The sequence below is a fragment of the Calidris pugnax genome, unplaced genomic scaffold, assembly GCF_001431845.1.
Source record: "Calidris pugnax isolate Ruff unplaced genomic scaffold, ASM143184v1 scaffold31, whole genome shotgun sequence".
In the NCBI taxonomy this organism is placed as follows: domain Eukaryota; kingdom Metazoa; phylum Chordata; class Aves; order Charadriiformes; family Scolopacidae; genus Calidris; species Calidris pugnax.
This window is the reverse complement of record NW_015090786.1, coordinates 9,377,111-9,391,561: the sequence shown is the minus strand read 5'-3', so window position 1 is coordinate 9,391,561 and position 14,451 is coordinate 9,377,111. Positions and strand designations below refer to the sequence as shown.

The following is a 14,451-nucleotide window of genomic DNA, read 5'->3' as shown; positions in this document are numbered from 1 at the left end:
TGCGCCCCCCCAGACCCAGGGAAGCTCAAGCCCACCTAAGAGGAGAGCAGCACAAGCCAAGCACTGCTTTTTGGGGGTGTGAGCTCTAAACCCTCTCTGTGAAGCCAGGCAGCGAGCAGCAAAGCTGCAGAAATTGTGACTGGTAAAGGAGAACCATGAAGGGGAAGCCTTATGTTAATCTCACAATTACAGGACTAAGCAGTAAAATGAGTTTCGTGTTCCGGTCCCAAGACTACGCACTTTTTGTCGTTGGAAAAAGCCTTTTTGGGAGAAGGGATGAAGAGCCAGGTGCCTCCTCTGGGTGAGCATCCTACCTACTTGCCGTGACCTGCTGGAACCAATGAGCCGTCATGATAAGGTATGATACCATCTTGTCTCATTTCTACTGTGTATTTGTGTACTCCAATCATTAGACCAACATCTCTGATGGACAGAGTGTCCACCGAGTGAGGCAGGAGCCTGCTGGTGAGCCTCAGACTCCTGACACTGCCGAGCAATGTTTCAGACATTTGATGTTGGCCCTGAAAGCCAAGGGGTCGACAGTGCAATGACCTCATCAGGCAAAAGAACCAACTCTACCAACTCTCTTAAAGGTGATTTGTGTTCATGTTGACCTTCCTGACTTGGTTTATCCATCAAACTGTTCTCCTTCCCACCAACTGAACAGAAAGCAGACAAAGTTCATTCCGGACGAGCAATTCCAAGAGACCAGCTCCTCGCACATACACTGAGCCTCAGCTAAGGTGATTGTGTGAGACCAACAACTTATCAGTCTATCAGGAAGAATCTAGTTATTCATTTTGGGAGACGTTTATGAGAAAAGCTGGAGCAAGACAACTTGCAGAGCTCCAGTTCTGTCTTCATATCCCTTGAGGGAGGAGGGCAGGGAGGATCCTGACCTCAGGAAGCACAGGAACAGCTTTTGCTGCATGGATTGATTATCTTTCTCCTGGAGGAGGAGAAAGATCAGGCATTTGTGTTGCTGTTATTAGATGTATTAGTTGTCTTTGATACAATATTGATCACCTGCAGACTGTGGTGGGAATGGAGCAGCTCTTGGGCAGCCTCCGTTGCCTACCTTGCTGAGAAATCCCATAAGGAAGGAAAGGGCAAACACTTTTGCTTCTCCCAGTACCAAGGAAATCTACTGCATACACCTCATCATCCAGCATATATAGGAGAACATTTGGGGAGGTAGCTAAGAGAAATAAGCAACATTTTAATTTTTTATTTTGTTAGACTTTTGTAAAAATTGTTTGCTTTTGCTTGGTGACAATCAGTAGGATGGGAACAGGTGACCTGTGGCTGCTGTGCTGTGACAAGGGCTGCCATTTTGCCTATGGAATTACTTCAGGATTGTGTTATGAAGTTCCTGAAGGAAGACGTGCAAAGTTTTGTTTAATGCCGGACGTATTTTTCTCACCTGAGACTTTACAATCACTCAGTCACGGAGTGCACCTGACCGAGGGGAAAGGCAAAATTATCACTGGCTGGTTTTACTCTCCCAGGACCCAGGGAAGGGGCAGGAGGGAGTGGGGAGTGCAGAAAATCACACTGCATGTTTGCACATGTCAAACCTGAAATACTGCAGGGAACCTGGGAGTAAAGAATGTTTCTGTGTGTATCCAGTCTATCCGTTTCCCCAGACAATAACCTGCGCTACAGTGAAAAACTACTGAATACAACCATTGACAGGAGAATCTGCTCTGCAGTTCACACTTGCCTTTCTCTATCAACGGTCTGAAGACAGAGAACAATATATCTAATAGCATAATAACAGACACCATTAATACTTTAGAGGTTCAGTATAAAATTGCTTTCATTAGCATGTCAAGTGTTTATTTTAGCTTACTACAAAACAAGCTCCTTACATACAGCCACTTATTCGACTTTCCTTGATTGCAGAGAGGGTAATAATGAAGGAGCCTACTTTCCACGAGCTTCTGTGGAGATTTTTACATGCACTGAAAAGATATTGCTCCATTACCTCCAGCCAATGAACCAGCTTGGAGAAATACAGCAGAAATATTCCTGAACTCAGTGGAACAGTTTTTGCAGACAGCCACAAGGGCATGCATAAGGCTGTTAAAGCAGAGGGTTGTATTCCCATCTTCACCCTAAAAGGACACTGACAACTAAGCAGAGGAAAAAATATCTGGTTCTTCCCGTGCCTCCGTGTACATTTGTTAAATACTTTATATCTGGTCACGTTACCAAGGGGAAAATAATCTTATGTTAAGCATAAGTATCTTTGGATTGCTTTTATTGCTAAAAGCTATGGGTTGGGTTTTTTTGGTTTGCTGTTTCTTTGGTTTTGTTTGTTTGTTGTTTTTGGGGGGGTTTGTTTGGTTGGGTTTTTTTAAACTTGGGGTACCTAAAGCACGTGAACTATCCCAAAGTTAAAACATGCCCAACACAAAGCACTTCTGTTTCATCATGAGGAAAATTCAACCAAGGTGACCTCAGCCAGAGTTTGGCTTTATTGTGTTTTATTTGAGACTGTTTGTATGCATTAGCTACTCAGAAGTTCTCTAAAAGGAAAGGAAAAAAAGAAAAAGTCAGGTTTTTGGAAGACAAACTCCTACCTAAATAAAATTATTCAGACAAGTAGTTCTGGTTCATGTCACATATTCACAGCTTTCATAATCTTCAAGGCTCCCCATTAAAATCTCTTTTAATTAGTCAATACCAACAGCTAATAATTAGAACAGTAGAAACTAAATCCTATTCTCAGACAAATGTGTGCAAATCCCATTTACTTAAATGGCAATGGCTCACAGGTGTGTTACATTAGACTCGAGCCGCTCGGCAACTTTATAGGAATTCAGTGTCTGGAGCCCAACGGCTCAACTCTTCTTCATATCGGAGGCACAGGTAATGCCACAGAAATCTGATCCAGCCTTCTTCCCCAGCCCCCCTCAGCAAACACTTTAATTACCTAATTACCTCTATCACAACCACCCTCAAGTCTAAATTTAGACTTTCAATCCTAAACGTTACAGGCCTGATTCCTGCCTAAGGAGAGAGGACTCCCTCACCAGCTAGATTCAATTCTGCAGCAGTGATTATGTGTTACAGGCCTCAATTCTGCATCAGCAAAATCTACCATAGGGCATCAAATGCAAGGAGTTCTGGCATTTCGAGTCTCGAGGGTAATGCAATCATTCTATTGCCGTGCTATTTACTTTACCCTTCCAATGCATTTGTTTGTGCTTCACCAAGTGAGCTGCAGGTCACAGGAAACATTTGACAGGCACAGCAAACTAGGAAACCCTATCTAGCAAGCCACAGAAATAGTGGAACATCATCAGCTATTTTTCCAATGGAAGGAAAACCTCACAGTTTTGCAACTTTTTTTTTTTTTTAATACTGATACAATGAAAGCTTTTAGCCACACTCCAAATAAAAATATATCCTGAAAACTATTATTGTTTCGCCTCTTTAGGAATATGGAAAATGACACCACGATCCCCCACACACCGTTTAGCCTGCATACAAAACGACATGTGGTTTGTCATCGCTGAATTCTCTAATCCAAACATAAAATTGGTATTTTAATGTCAGATGGGTTTAGTGCAGCATGAAAGGGAAGAAGACCAGTCGGGATGAGATTTCTTGGGTCCCCCCACACCTTCCAGGCGATGACAGCTATTGCTTTAAGTACTTGCCATTAACAACCAGTCACAATGTTAGTGACAGGATGTTACTAGCAGTTACTTAAAGTGATAGATGTTAACATTTTTCTGCTCTTTATGACTCACACTATACCCCAGTCAGAATATTTTAGGAGCTGAACGTGCAGCACTGGGTCAAAACGATGAAGATCATGGAGCCACTGGTCGAAGTGCAGAATGAGACATGTCATTTGAGGAACATTAGGTCAAAGAGAATCCATGATAAGGAACTGTCACGGTTTAAAGATTAAGGTCCATGCATTTAACTACTTAACATAAGGGGAATTCTCCAGCATTGGGGTATTTTGCTCTTTCACATATATGTGAAACTCTGCACTCTAAAAATGAGTCTTTGATGTTAACATCTTTTAACAACTCTCTCAATGAGATACAGATTAAGAAAAGATACTTTGATCCAATTTCAGAACAACGTAGAACACGTTCACCTCCGTACACATGGACAAGCTGCCCTGTGAAGACTCAAGCACAGGACAGCACTCTTACAGGAACAAAACTATGTGCATAATGTGAAGCACCTGTGACTTCTGACCATGGATAGATGTAATACACTGCATAAGGTCTAGAGCCATAAACACCGTAGCTGGAGTGGAAAAGGACACAGCAAAAATTTCTTAAAGAAAAAGAAAGCAAGAAGTTTATTGCTCTGTGTTTTGCGGCAGGGACCTGATTTACCTGACCGACTGAACCAACCAGACTGTGACTCAAGCCCTGCACAACACGCATTACATTTTGTATTATTAATTACATAAAGTCAGAACAGGTTAGAGATAAAACAGCAATAATTTCTCATTATATATCAGCAATAATCAGCAGCCCATCACATAAAGCATTTGTAATTCTGACTCTACCTTGAGATGAAATACGCTTCAGAAGAACTACAATCTCATGATCTAGGCCAGAAGGAACTTTCTGAGTGTTTGCAAACAACATTCTTCAATGAAAGTTTCCCAGTTATTTCCCAAGAATTCAGAATAATGCTTTCACTCCAAAATACAAAATTGATTAATAGCTCTGAAAATCCGTTAGACCACCTACCTTCAGCATCATCTTGCAGGTCCTCAGGCTGCTCTGCTTTGCTCTTTGTGGGAGATGGAGGCTGGCCTTTTTGTTCCAATCCTTCTTTAAACACAAAAAAATAATTACCTATATTATTTTGAAATTGTTTTATCATATCAAATATTGCTATGCACAGTATCACAACTGTGAGTACATTTTCTCTCAGCACTCCATTCCGTACTTGATATCTATCTGTCATTAAAATTAATTACTGTGTCATCTGTTACGAAAGTCATAATAGGCATCTTCCAGCTTGGACTGGACTTTTCCTGACTTTCACATGACAGCAGTGAAGGTAGCTCATACTAAAAGAACATACTTCTTCACAAGCTCTTAATCTCTTCAGAAACAGAAAATTTAATAATTTTTTAATTTGTACTTTTTAACATAATATATATTATGCTGCATTATGGAACTGTGGAGAAATAATCTGAATGAAAAGATTTTCTCTCTCAGCTCAATTCTCCATTCAATGTTACAGCACAGTAACAAATGAATATTGACCGAAATTAGCAATGAAATGAAAGGTAGGGAAGCAAGTTTGATAGCGAAGCAAAGTTAAGGAAATGAAAGCTTTACGAGATAGAAATGTTCTGGTTGAAAAAATTCCAGCCTTTTAGCCAGAAAGCAATAGGAAGATGGAGGAAAAGGAAGATTTAAGTAAAAACAGTAACTGAGGCCAGGGAAATTTAAGATCTCCCCTATTCGTAGGGACTGAAGTTCACAGTGTTTAATACCAGTTGGTTAAACTTTAAAAATCATGACCTTTTTCTACAGCATTTTTAAAATACCCTGTCATCTTAACTTTAAGGATGAAATTACTGTTTGTTTGCTATGATAGATCTCAAGGCACCAACTGCTAGCACAGAAAGCGGTTAGTACAAAAGGGAGGCAAAGCTGTAAATAAATCATAAAAGGTATTTGTAAATTAAGATATTTAATGAAGGCAGGTTTGCTAATTAAAACATTCTTCAAACATTGTTGCTTAACCACAAAAGCAGAGAATGGCAGACAATTAGAACTCAATTCATTGCACCTATTGAATCTATTCAACCACAATGGGAAAATGACTTTGTCATTTGACTTTCCATCAAACCTCCTGATTCCTTGTGGCCACCTGAGGGCTTGGGTGAAGGAGAAGCCAAAAGAAAAAATACTTCTGTGAATGCTGGAAGGAAACCTTGACCACTTGTAATCGGGCAATTTAGGAAGACGTATGGCCTTGCCTAATTTACCCCTATTTCTGTGCTGTGAAAAAGTAAGAATCATGGTATTACCTTGAACTTATTAGCTAAATAGCAACTGAGAAAAAAAAGCTATCTATGAGTGTATTATAACCTGCTTAAATGTTCTGTAAACTCCCATCTCTTCTGCTGTCACACATAGCTCACACAGTCATCTACTCTGTATGTTGCTGGATTTTTAAACAACTTACAGCAATCAGATGCCCAGTTCTCATATAGGCCTCGGCTTGGCTAAGAGCTGTAGATACTACCCTTTTATAGAATCATAGAATCGTCTAGGTTGGAAGGGACCTTAAAGATCATCTAGTCCAACCATCAACCTAACTCTGACAAAAAAAAAAAAAAAAAAAATATACTCTTCTTTTACCCATTGTAAAAAAGACCCATATTAAAAAAAAAAAAAAAAAAAAAAAAAAAAAAAGAAAAAAACAAATCACTAAACCATATTCCAGAGGACCATATCAACCTGTCTTTTGAACACCTCCAGGGATGGTGCTGGATAACCCTTTCCGTGAAGAAATGTTTGCTAATATCCAATCTAAACCTCCCCTGGCGCAACTTGAGGCCATTTCCCCTTGTCCTATCTCCTGTGACTTGGGAGATGAGACCAACTCCCGCTTCTCTACACCCCCCCTTCAGGTAGTTACAGAGCGCGATAAGGCCTCCCCTCAGTCTCCTCCTCATAAGACCCCCAGAACACCCCCAGCTCCCTCAGCCTCTCCTCATAAGACTTACTCTCCAGACCCCTCACCAGCTTCGTTGCCCTTCTCTGGACCTGTTCCAGCACCTCAATGTCTTTTTTGTGGTGAGGGGCCCAAAACTGGACACAGCACTCGAGGTGAGGCCTCACCAGTGCCCAGTACAGGGGGACGATCACCTCTCGGGCCCTACTCACCACACTGTTCCTGATCCAGGCCAGGACACCATTGGCCTTCTTGGCCACCTGGGCACACTGCTGGCTCATGTTCAGCCGACAGTCGACCAACACCCCCAGGTCCTTTTCTGCCAGGCAGCTCCAGCCATTCCTCCCCAGGCCTGTAGCGCTGCAGGGGGTTGGTGTGACCCAAGTGCAGGGCCCAGAACAAGGCCTTATTGAAACTCATCCTGTTGGTCTCAGCACATCCATCCAGCCTGTCCAGATCCCTCTGCAAAGTCTCTCTACCCTCCAGCAGGTCGACACTGCCACCCAGCTTGGTGTCGTCTGCGAACTGACTGAGGGTGCACTTGATCCCCTCGTCCAGATCATTGATAAAGATGTTAAAGAGAACGGGTCCCAGCACCGAGCCCTGTGGGACACCACTCATGACCGGCCACCAACTGGATGTGACTCCATTCACCACCACTCTCTGGGCCCGGCCCTCCAGCCAGTTTTTAACCCAGCGGAGAGTATTCCCATCTAAGCCATGAGCAGCCAGTTTCTCCAGGAAATCTTTACCTTCTACCCTTCCACAACTACATATACCTAGAACTGAAATGCTGAAAGTTTCCAAACAGGAGGTACGAAAGAAATAAGAGAGGATGTGGAAAGGGAACCTGCAGGGTCAAGGGGAATATTTTGTTCATTCAACCATGAAAGGGATTGAATCGTTGGCTTTGCAAGGAGCCCAGGAAACTTAGCTAAGTTCTCTGCCTGATGTGCTGGGAAACTGGTTATTCTACTGTATTTATGTTAAAAAAAAGGAAAAAAAAAAGAAGAGCCACAGACTGGGAATCTGGCAGCAATTTACATGAAGCAACAGCTCAAAATGGCAACAAAAATTCCAAACCAGAGATCCGTATTTGAGAGATTAAATTCCATCCCACTTGCTAAATTTTAAGGAATGAGCATTACCCCAAATAAAGCCAAACTGAGTATTGTTCTTAAAAATTTCTTCTAGAATGGAATTTCTGTTTCATTATAGAATTCCATCTAGTTCAGAGCTTGAAGGACACATAGGACATGTGATGTGTCCTGTCATCACATTTGCTCATCTGAATTTCAAATTCAAATATAATATTTTGAGGAAAACAAGAGTTTTCAAGTGCTAAGATGAATTTATTTCTGGAGTGGTGAGAACGTAGGAGTAACCACAAGAAATTCTGTGGGGAAAAATAAGGACAAAACCCATCAAATAAAGACAGACTTTTTCAACCCTTAAAAGGGTTACTCGGGAGCAATAGTGACAGAGTTCAACAAGGACTTCAATACAAAAAAGGGATCCTGAAAATAACCAGGCTTTTAAAGATTGATTCCTGCCAACACTCTCCCATTCTTTTAAGAAATAACGTGAATATTTATAGTGGACCATATTGATGTATGGCTTCTTTGGTTCTAATGCCACTCTGAACTACCTGCTACGTCTCCTTTTTTGGTTGACAACAATTCACATCAGGGAATCAAATCAATAGGAGTATTTCAATCAACACCCTTCTAGCGATGAATTTTATCATCTAACCAATCTGTGAGGCTTCCTCCAGTCCCACAAGTCAAATGTCAATCAAGTTTATGTGCAAATGTCCAACCAGGTCTTTCAGGAGTATCTGAATATATTAGATAACATAACCAACATCTTAATTGACAGCACAAAGGCAGAGAGGGAGGAGGCTTACACTCAGAGAAGTCAGAACTGTTTCTATCTCAAAAGAAATGATCTTTTTGCACTCTCTAAAGAACCTTAAAATGCTCACAAAAGGATGCAGAAGCATTGTCCCAGGAGAACAAGATTTCAATCACAATTTTACTGCTTTTTTAACAGATTTCCCTCATTCCAGAGACAGAAAAGTATTTGTGGAGGCTTCAAAATAATGTCCTTTTATTATGGTCAAAACAAAATACAACTCTTAACCCCTTCTGCTCTCCAATAGTATCTATGTCCTTCAGGATGGTTAGCCAAATATTACAGAAATTTTGCCTGCAAATTTCTGCTTAAAAACAGCACATCTAGACAGGTCTCTGAACTGATTGTATTAAAAGCTTTTCTAATCATGATCATCTGTGCAAAAAGGTTTCTGAGCTCTAACTCTGGGAGAAATGATTCTTCTTTATAGGCTAATTCAGAGGGTCAACAAGCCACTTAAATCTCACAGTGTGTGACCAAGTAAGCTATTCCCAAAATCCCTCAACACTTCCGAACCTCCCCAGTTAAAAGTGATTGCTATTTTCATCTCAGAAAAAAAGAGACAGTCTCCCTCCAAAAAAAAGTGTCCAAGTATAAGAGTGTTCACGCAGTGAAATGTACAAAGAAATCCTATATTTATACGGCATTGTTTATAATAGGGCTTCCCTTGTTAACATGAACAAGATCCTTCATCCTGCCATGCTGGCCGATTGTGGCTTCTGAAATAATGAATTAGGATGCACAGGACAGAAAAGGGATAACCAGAAGGGCACTTACTATGAACAACTATTAGATGGGAAATGAGAGACAGTAGCATGGCAACATTCATACAGGTGAGGTCAAAAGGTTTTGGTACCTGGTAGAGAGGTGAAGCTGAACAGGTTGAGGGATAATAGAGATTCAGAACTCAAACTTTTTTCTGTGTGGGGTTTTGTTTGGTTGTTAGTTTTGGGGTTTTTTTTATGGTAGAAGAATTAACTTATGTTAGTGCATAATAATGCGATACTATTGTGTAGGAGTCTGGACCAAGCTTCTCCTAACAGCACATGCTTCTATAATTTCCACATGCAATTACTGCAATTGCGCACACAATTATGGTAGTATTAGGGCTTATTTTGCATGCTTCTGTGCATGGATATGTGAATCTATGGGTATAAAAGCAAAGTCCTTTAGAAGTTAAAGTTTAGAATAATCTCCCCTTAATGGAGCTTAAAACATTAAGCATCATGACTCGGCAGTGTTAAATCACTGAAGTTAAAGGTGGACAAGAATATTAGGTCATCTGGTCTTCTCTTTGCCTGTGTGGGAAATCATTCATAAAGGAAAGCTGAGCTGTAGAACTGCACAGGTCCGTACCCGACGTTACTGTATCTGCCCTTTTGACTCAAGCCATTCTATCAGCAAACTGCATGACACATGATAACACCAAAGCGCTTTGAATTAAACGGTGCAGTTAAGTCAGTAGCTGCTACGAGATACAGTATCGAGAATAACAAACTGATGGGTTAAAATCCCTTGAGTCAAACACCATTGGAAGAGTGGTCTTGAGTGTGTATATTTAATAAAACTAGGTTATTTTTACTTTTAAGCTTTTTTCTTATTCTGGTACAGCCAATATATGCAGTGACGTTATGTGATTAACTCTCTAAAATGATCATTCATGCTTGTTGATCTTATAGCATTAATGTAGATATTAATGGAGATTATCTGGCAGATGTAATTATGATATTCCCTTATTTATTTTGATGTGAAATCACAGAAAGGCAGGCCTTTCTGCATCTAATGAGATATTTGCACTTCAGGGTGGTAGAAACACAAGACAGATTACTTTCATAATGTATCCATCACTCAATAATACACACATCTGGTCATCTGTTATTCTTTACTCTCAGCTAATTCTCTAGCTGTTCCCAAGGCCTAAATCTGGTGTGCACTGAAGTCAATGGACATATTCCCACTGACTTCAGCTGACACAAGCAGGATCAGGGTTTTTCCCTTTAATCTTGCCACTAGGTTTAAATTAGGACCAATTCTGTAACCTCCTCCTCATTCTACCGCGTTTCCCTTCTTCAAATGGAAATCAGTACAGATATAATGAGTCTACATCTCATTTGTGTCCTTGTACTTCTACATGTTTTCTCTTGGTTTGATATTGGCTCTCAGAAACACTTAGCCAATAGGAAGTTGGAGGCATGGGAATTCAGGTGAAATTTAGAATATGGGAATCTCTGCAAAAGGTTCTACACATCCGTGTAGTCTGCAACATATGCTCTCCAGGAATCCAACATTTCCTTTTTCTCTTTTTTTTTTCTTCTTTTTTTTTTTCCCTTAAGCACAGGAATTGGAGAAATAACCCCAAAGCACAAAGATATAGACAACTCAAAAAACTAGGGTCATCAATATTTGTGCCAACTGCTGACTCCATCTGCTGGAGTCATGACCCATGAAGTCAAGTGGAATGAAGAGTGATTATTCAATTAATATCTTGAAGTGGTGACTACAAGTTACTACTCTATTTTTCCCTTAGAACAGTAAAAAGCAGGTATCCTTCAAACTGATAAAAACCTGAGTATAAAAACGAAAATTCCCCTGAATGCAGAATTTATGTATGTATTTACAGTTCCCACAAATGCATCCTACAATCATTAAAAAGTCCATAGAGAAATAGGTCAAAAGGGCATAACTTCTGTATATCTGCCCTACTACTGGAGCAGATATACAAAAGATAGTTCTCTTTAGCCATGGAGGTATCGATTGCTGACAATCAATGCACTGATTCCCAAAATATCTCTAAGTGATAAAGAAATAAGCAAGTACACACTGTTGAAGCTCATAGCACCCTACAGACAAACCTGCCAGAGAAGCTATGATCTCATCTATCTCATATGCACAAAGAAACAGACAGGCAGGGAAATATCTTCCTCAAATGACTTAATTCAGTGATAATTTCCCAGAGCAGCTATGTAGCTTCACCTAAATTAATGAAGCTGTGAAGAATATACGGCAAGAACGAAGAGACTGGCCATTAAGTGGAAATGTACTTCCTTTTAATTCTAATTTAAAATGCCTTAAAAAAAAGAATCAATGTAATTTGCATAATCTCCATAAAAGCAACAAGACAAAAAACACAAAATAATTTGGCTTATAAAAATATACATGCCATAATAACTGTAAAAAATGAAACTGGAAATATTAGATGAATACTGCAAATTCAACTGTAGGATACTCTTTGGCAAATGTTTGTTGTATAATGACGGTCTTTATTTTTCTACTTTTATGTATGTATGTACTACTGTATCAATCACACTAATTGTATTAAAATTTCTAAAAGTTCCTATCCAGTAATCTTGACACCAAAAAGTAATTATAATTATATGTAATAAAATCAACAGGCCAGAACAGCCATAAAAGAATGTGCTAATCCATCAGCGTAACATATATCTAGCTGTGTATACCCATGTTTTCACATTTATGCATACACGCCATTCTTCAAGTATTTCTAATTTCTAAGCTAATTAACTGGTTGCATAAACCTTCATAATCCATTTGTCTTTAGGACAATCTGGCCAATTTAAGCAACCAACATACTGCTTCAAAAGTTTTTACTTCTATTTTCTGGCTGGTACATCTCTGCCTTTCTCCATGTGGCTCTCCTTTCTGATCCCATAGCTTTTCATGAAGAGAACTGGAAGTTCCTGCACAGTCACTGGGCTATGATGGGATTTGGGTGACAGAGACCTGGGGGACAGTGCACACGTCTCGTGTACTGTCATAGATGGGTACTAGCTGATTAGGAAGAAAAGGCAGAGAAGAAGAATAGGGGGAGCTCTGCTGCATGTAAGAAGAGTTTTTTCACTGCACAGAAGTCACTCATGAACAGGAGGTGTCCACCGAGAACCTCTCAGTGAAGGTCAGCAGGGAAAGTAACACAGGGTGCTGTGGTGAAAGCCTGTTACAAAAAGCCTGACCAAGAAGATTAAATGGATGAAGCTCTCTACAAAAAGCTAGCGGAAGTCTTCTGACTGGAAGCTTTTGTCCTCATGAGAGACATCTAATCCTCTGTCCTCTCCTTTTCTTGTTCCTCTGGCCTTTCTTTTCTTTATACCTATCAGTCATTTCCATTTCAAGTCTATCCACATCCACAAAACCTAAACATTGACACTTGTTTTAAACAGCATACTAGAAGGACCACAAAAAAGTCTTCTAAAATGTTGTCCAATCAAGTTAAATGAATTAAAGAGTTTGCAGGAGAGTTTTGCTACTGTTTTCATTGCAAACAAATCGTGGCCCCTAATCAGAATTGCAAATGAGTCTAGAATTGCTGTATTCACACCTTTTTATAGACAAAAGAGACTGGAGAATTTTAATTATTTTCAATTCATGTTCAAACTAGTTATTAATAAAAAGCAACCGAGTATCACCCAGAGGCTCATAACAGATGATGACATTAAAAAGCTAATCTCAGTCATTCTTACCGTGTACTATTTATTATCAGGGATGGTTTACCCTATGTTATGTTAAAAACCAGAGATGACTGTCGTAACATTGGCAATAAATGATTGGCACTGCTTATCACAACCAAGGCAATTAGTTTCAAGAATTCTTTCAGTTTGGCTGATGCTTCAGAGAAGTGATATGTTTTAGCATAAAATATTGTTTACTCACCTGTCTCTTCACTCAGCTCAGTCCCTTCTTCATTAGCATCATCTGTCAAAAAAATGGAAAGAAAATTATTAATAAAAATACCAGAAAATATGTAAAATTAAATATTCCGTGTTTCAAATTGCCCATATCTTAGTTGGCCTCCTCCCATTTAACATTTTGCAGTGAGATCTGAAGGTGGATGGGAAAAGAAGGTTTTGATACTAGACTGTTAATACCAGATACAGGAAATGTTGAGAATAAAGACAGGGAATAAAATTGTGCATAATTCACAGAATTCTGCAAATTATGACCTGTATAAAATAAAATTGCGTTCTCTTTTCTAGCAGAGTTTTTGGTTTAGTTGTCAAGTTTCAGTTTGCAATATTAAGATCAATGGTAATTGAAATTAGAGTAGTATTTATGTCCTAATTTACACGGTCAGATCTTTACACCATTAACTCTGCTGAGATCCAAATGCTGGAACATGTGCTATGAGGATTAAGCTCTGCTTTCATCAAGATTTGGAGCCTGAAACTTTATTTTACATAGCATGAAAACAGAACAATTAGTTAATAATTGAGACCTCCACTGGGAATTATGTTTGCTACAAGCATTAAAAATCACAAGTGTGAGAATTTCCATGGATGCTTGTGAATCTAGAGTAGATGGGTCTGTATCCATTCGTCTCCCTCTTCCATCTCATTCAGACATGATCTGGAGGGCAGGACTTTCAGAAGCTGCTAGACAACAGCAGGTTACGCTTCTCTTGAGTATGCTTTAGTCTGACACAAAGGAACAGGGCATTGTACTTCCTTTCTCCTTATTCTGCAAACAATTGTTTTAGAGATCAAAAGGCACAAGGATCCCAACTGTACAAATACAAATTTGTACACAGGAAGTTTAAGGAGCTTTGACAAGTAATTTTTGAGATAAAAAATGAAAAACCTTGTTAAAGCCAATGGGAATTGGCTTTATGGCAATGAAGTCAATTCTGCCATTGACTTCAACAGAGCCAGGAATTTCAACCGGAGTCCTAACATTTTTCAACCAACCACTTAGAAAACATTTGAGTAACACAGAGATTATTAATTATGCAGTTTTCAATAACATAGTCCTTCCATGGAAGCATTTATAATGAAACCAGCATGATAAAATTTCAAATTAATCGAAGACTTGACACTAAATCAGCAGAATATAATATCTTAACATACATAT

At 39.5% G+C, this 14,451-nt stretch overlaps 1 protein-coding gene across 5 annotated transcripts in view; it reads right to left on the bottom strand.

Annotated features, from left to right (window-relative positions):
- The window catches only part of MACROD2 (MACRO domain containing 2), an 897,605-nt gene that overhangs the window by 64,139 nt on the left and 819,015 nt on the right, over window positions 1-14,451 (bottom strand). For 4 of the 5 annotated variants that reach the window (XM_014966420.1, XM_014966421.1, XM_014966424.1 and 1 more), the window contains exons 10-11: window positions 13,258-13,299; window positions 4,731-4,814 (exon numbers count right to left, since the gene is read on the bottom strand). In XM_014966420.1, coding sequence (XP_014821906.1) covers window positions 4,731-4,814; window positions 13,258-13,299 — 126 coding nt within the window. The remainder of the gene's footprint in view (window positions 1-4,730; window positions 4,815-13,257; window positions 13,300-14,451) is intronic. The other variant, XM_014966422.1, reaches the window with a different exon arrangement.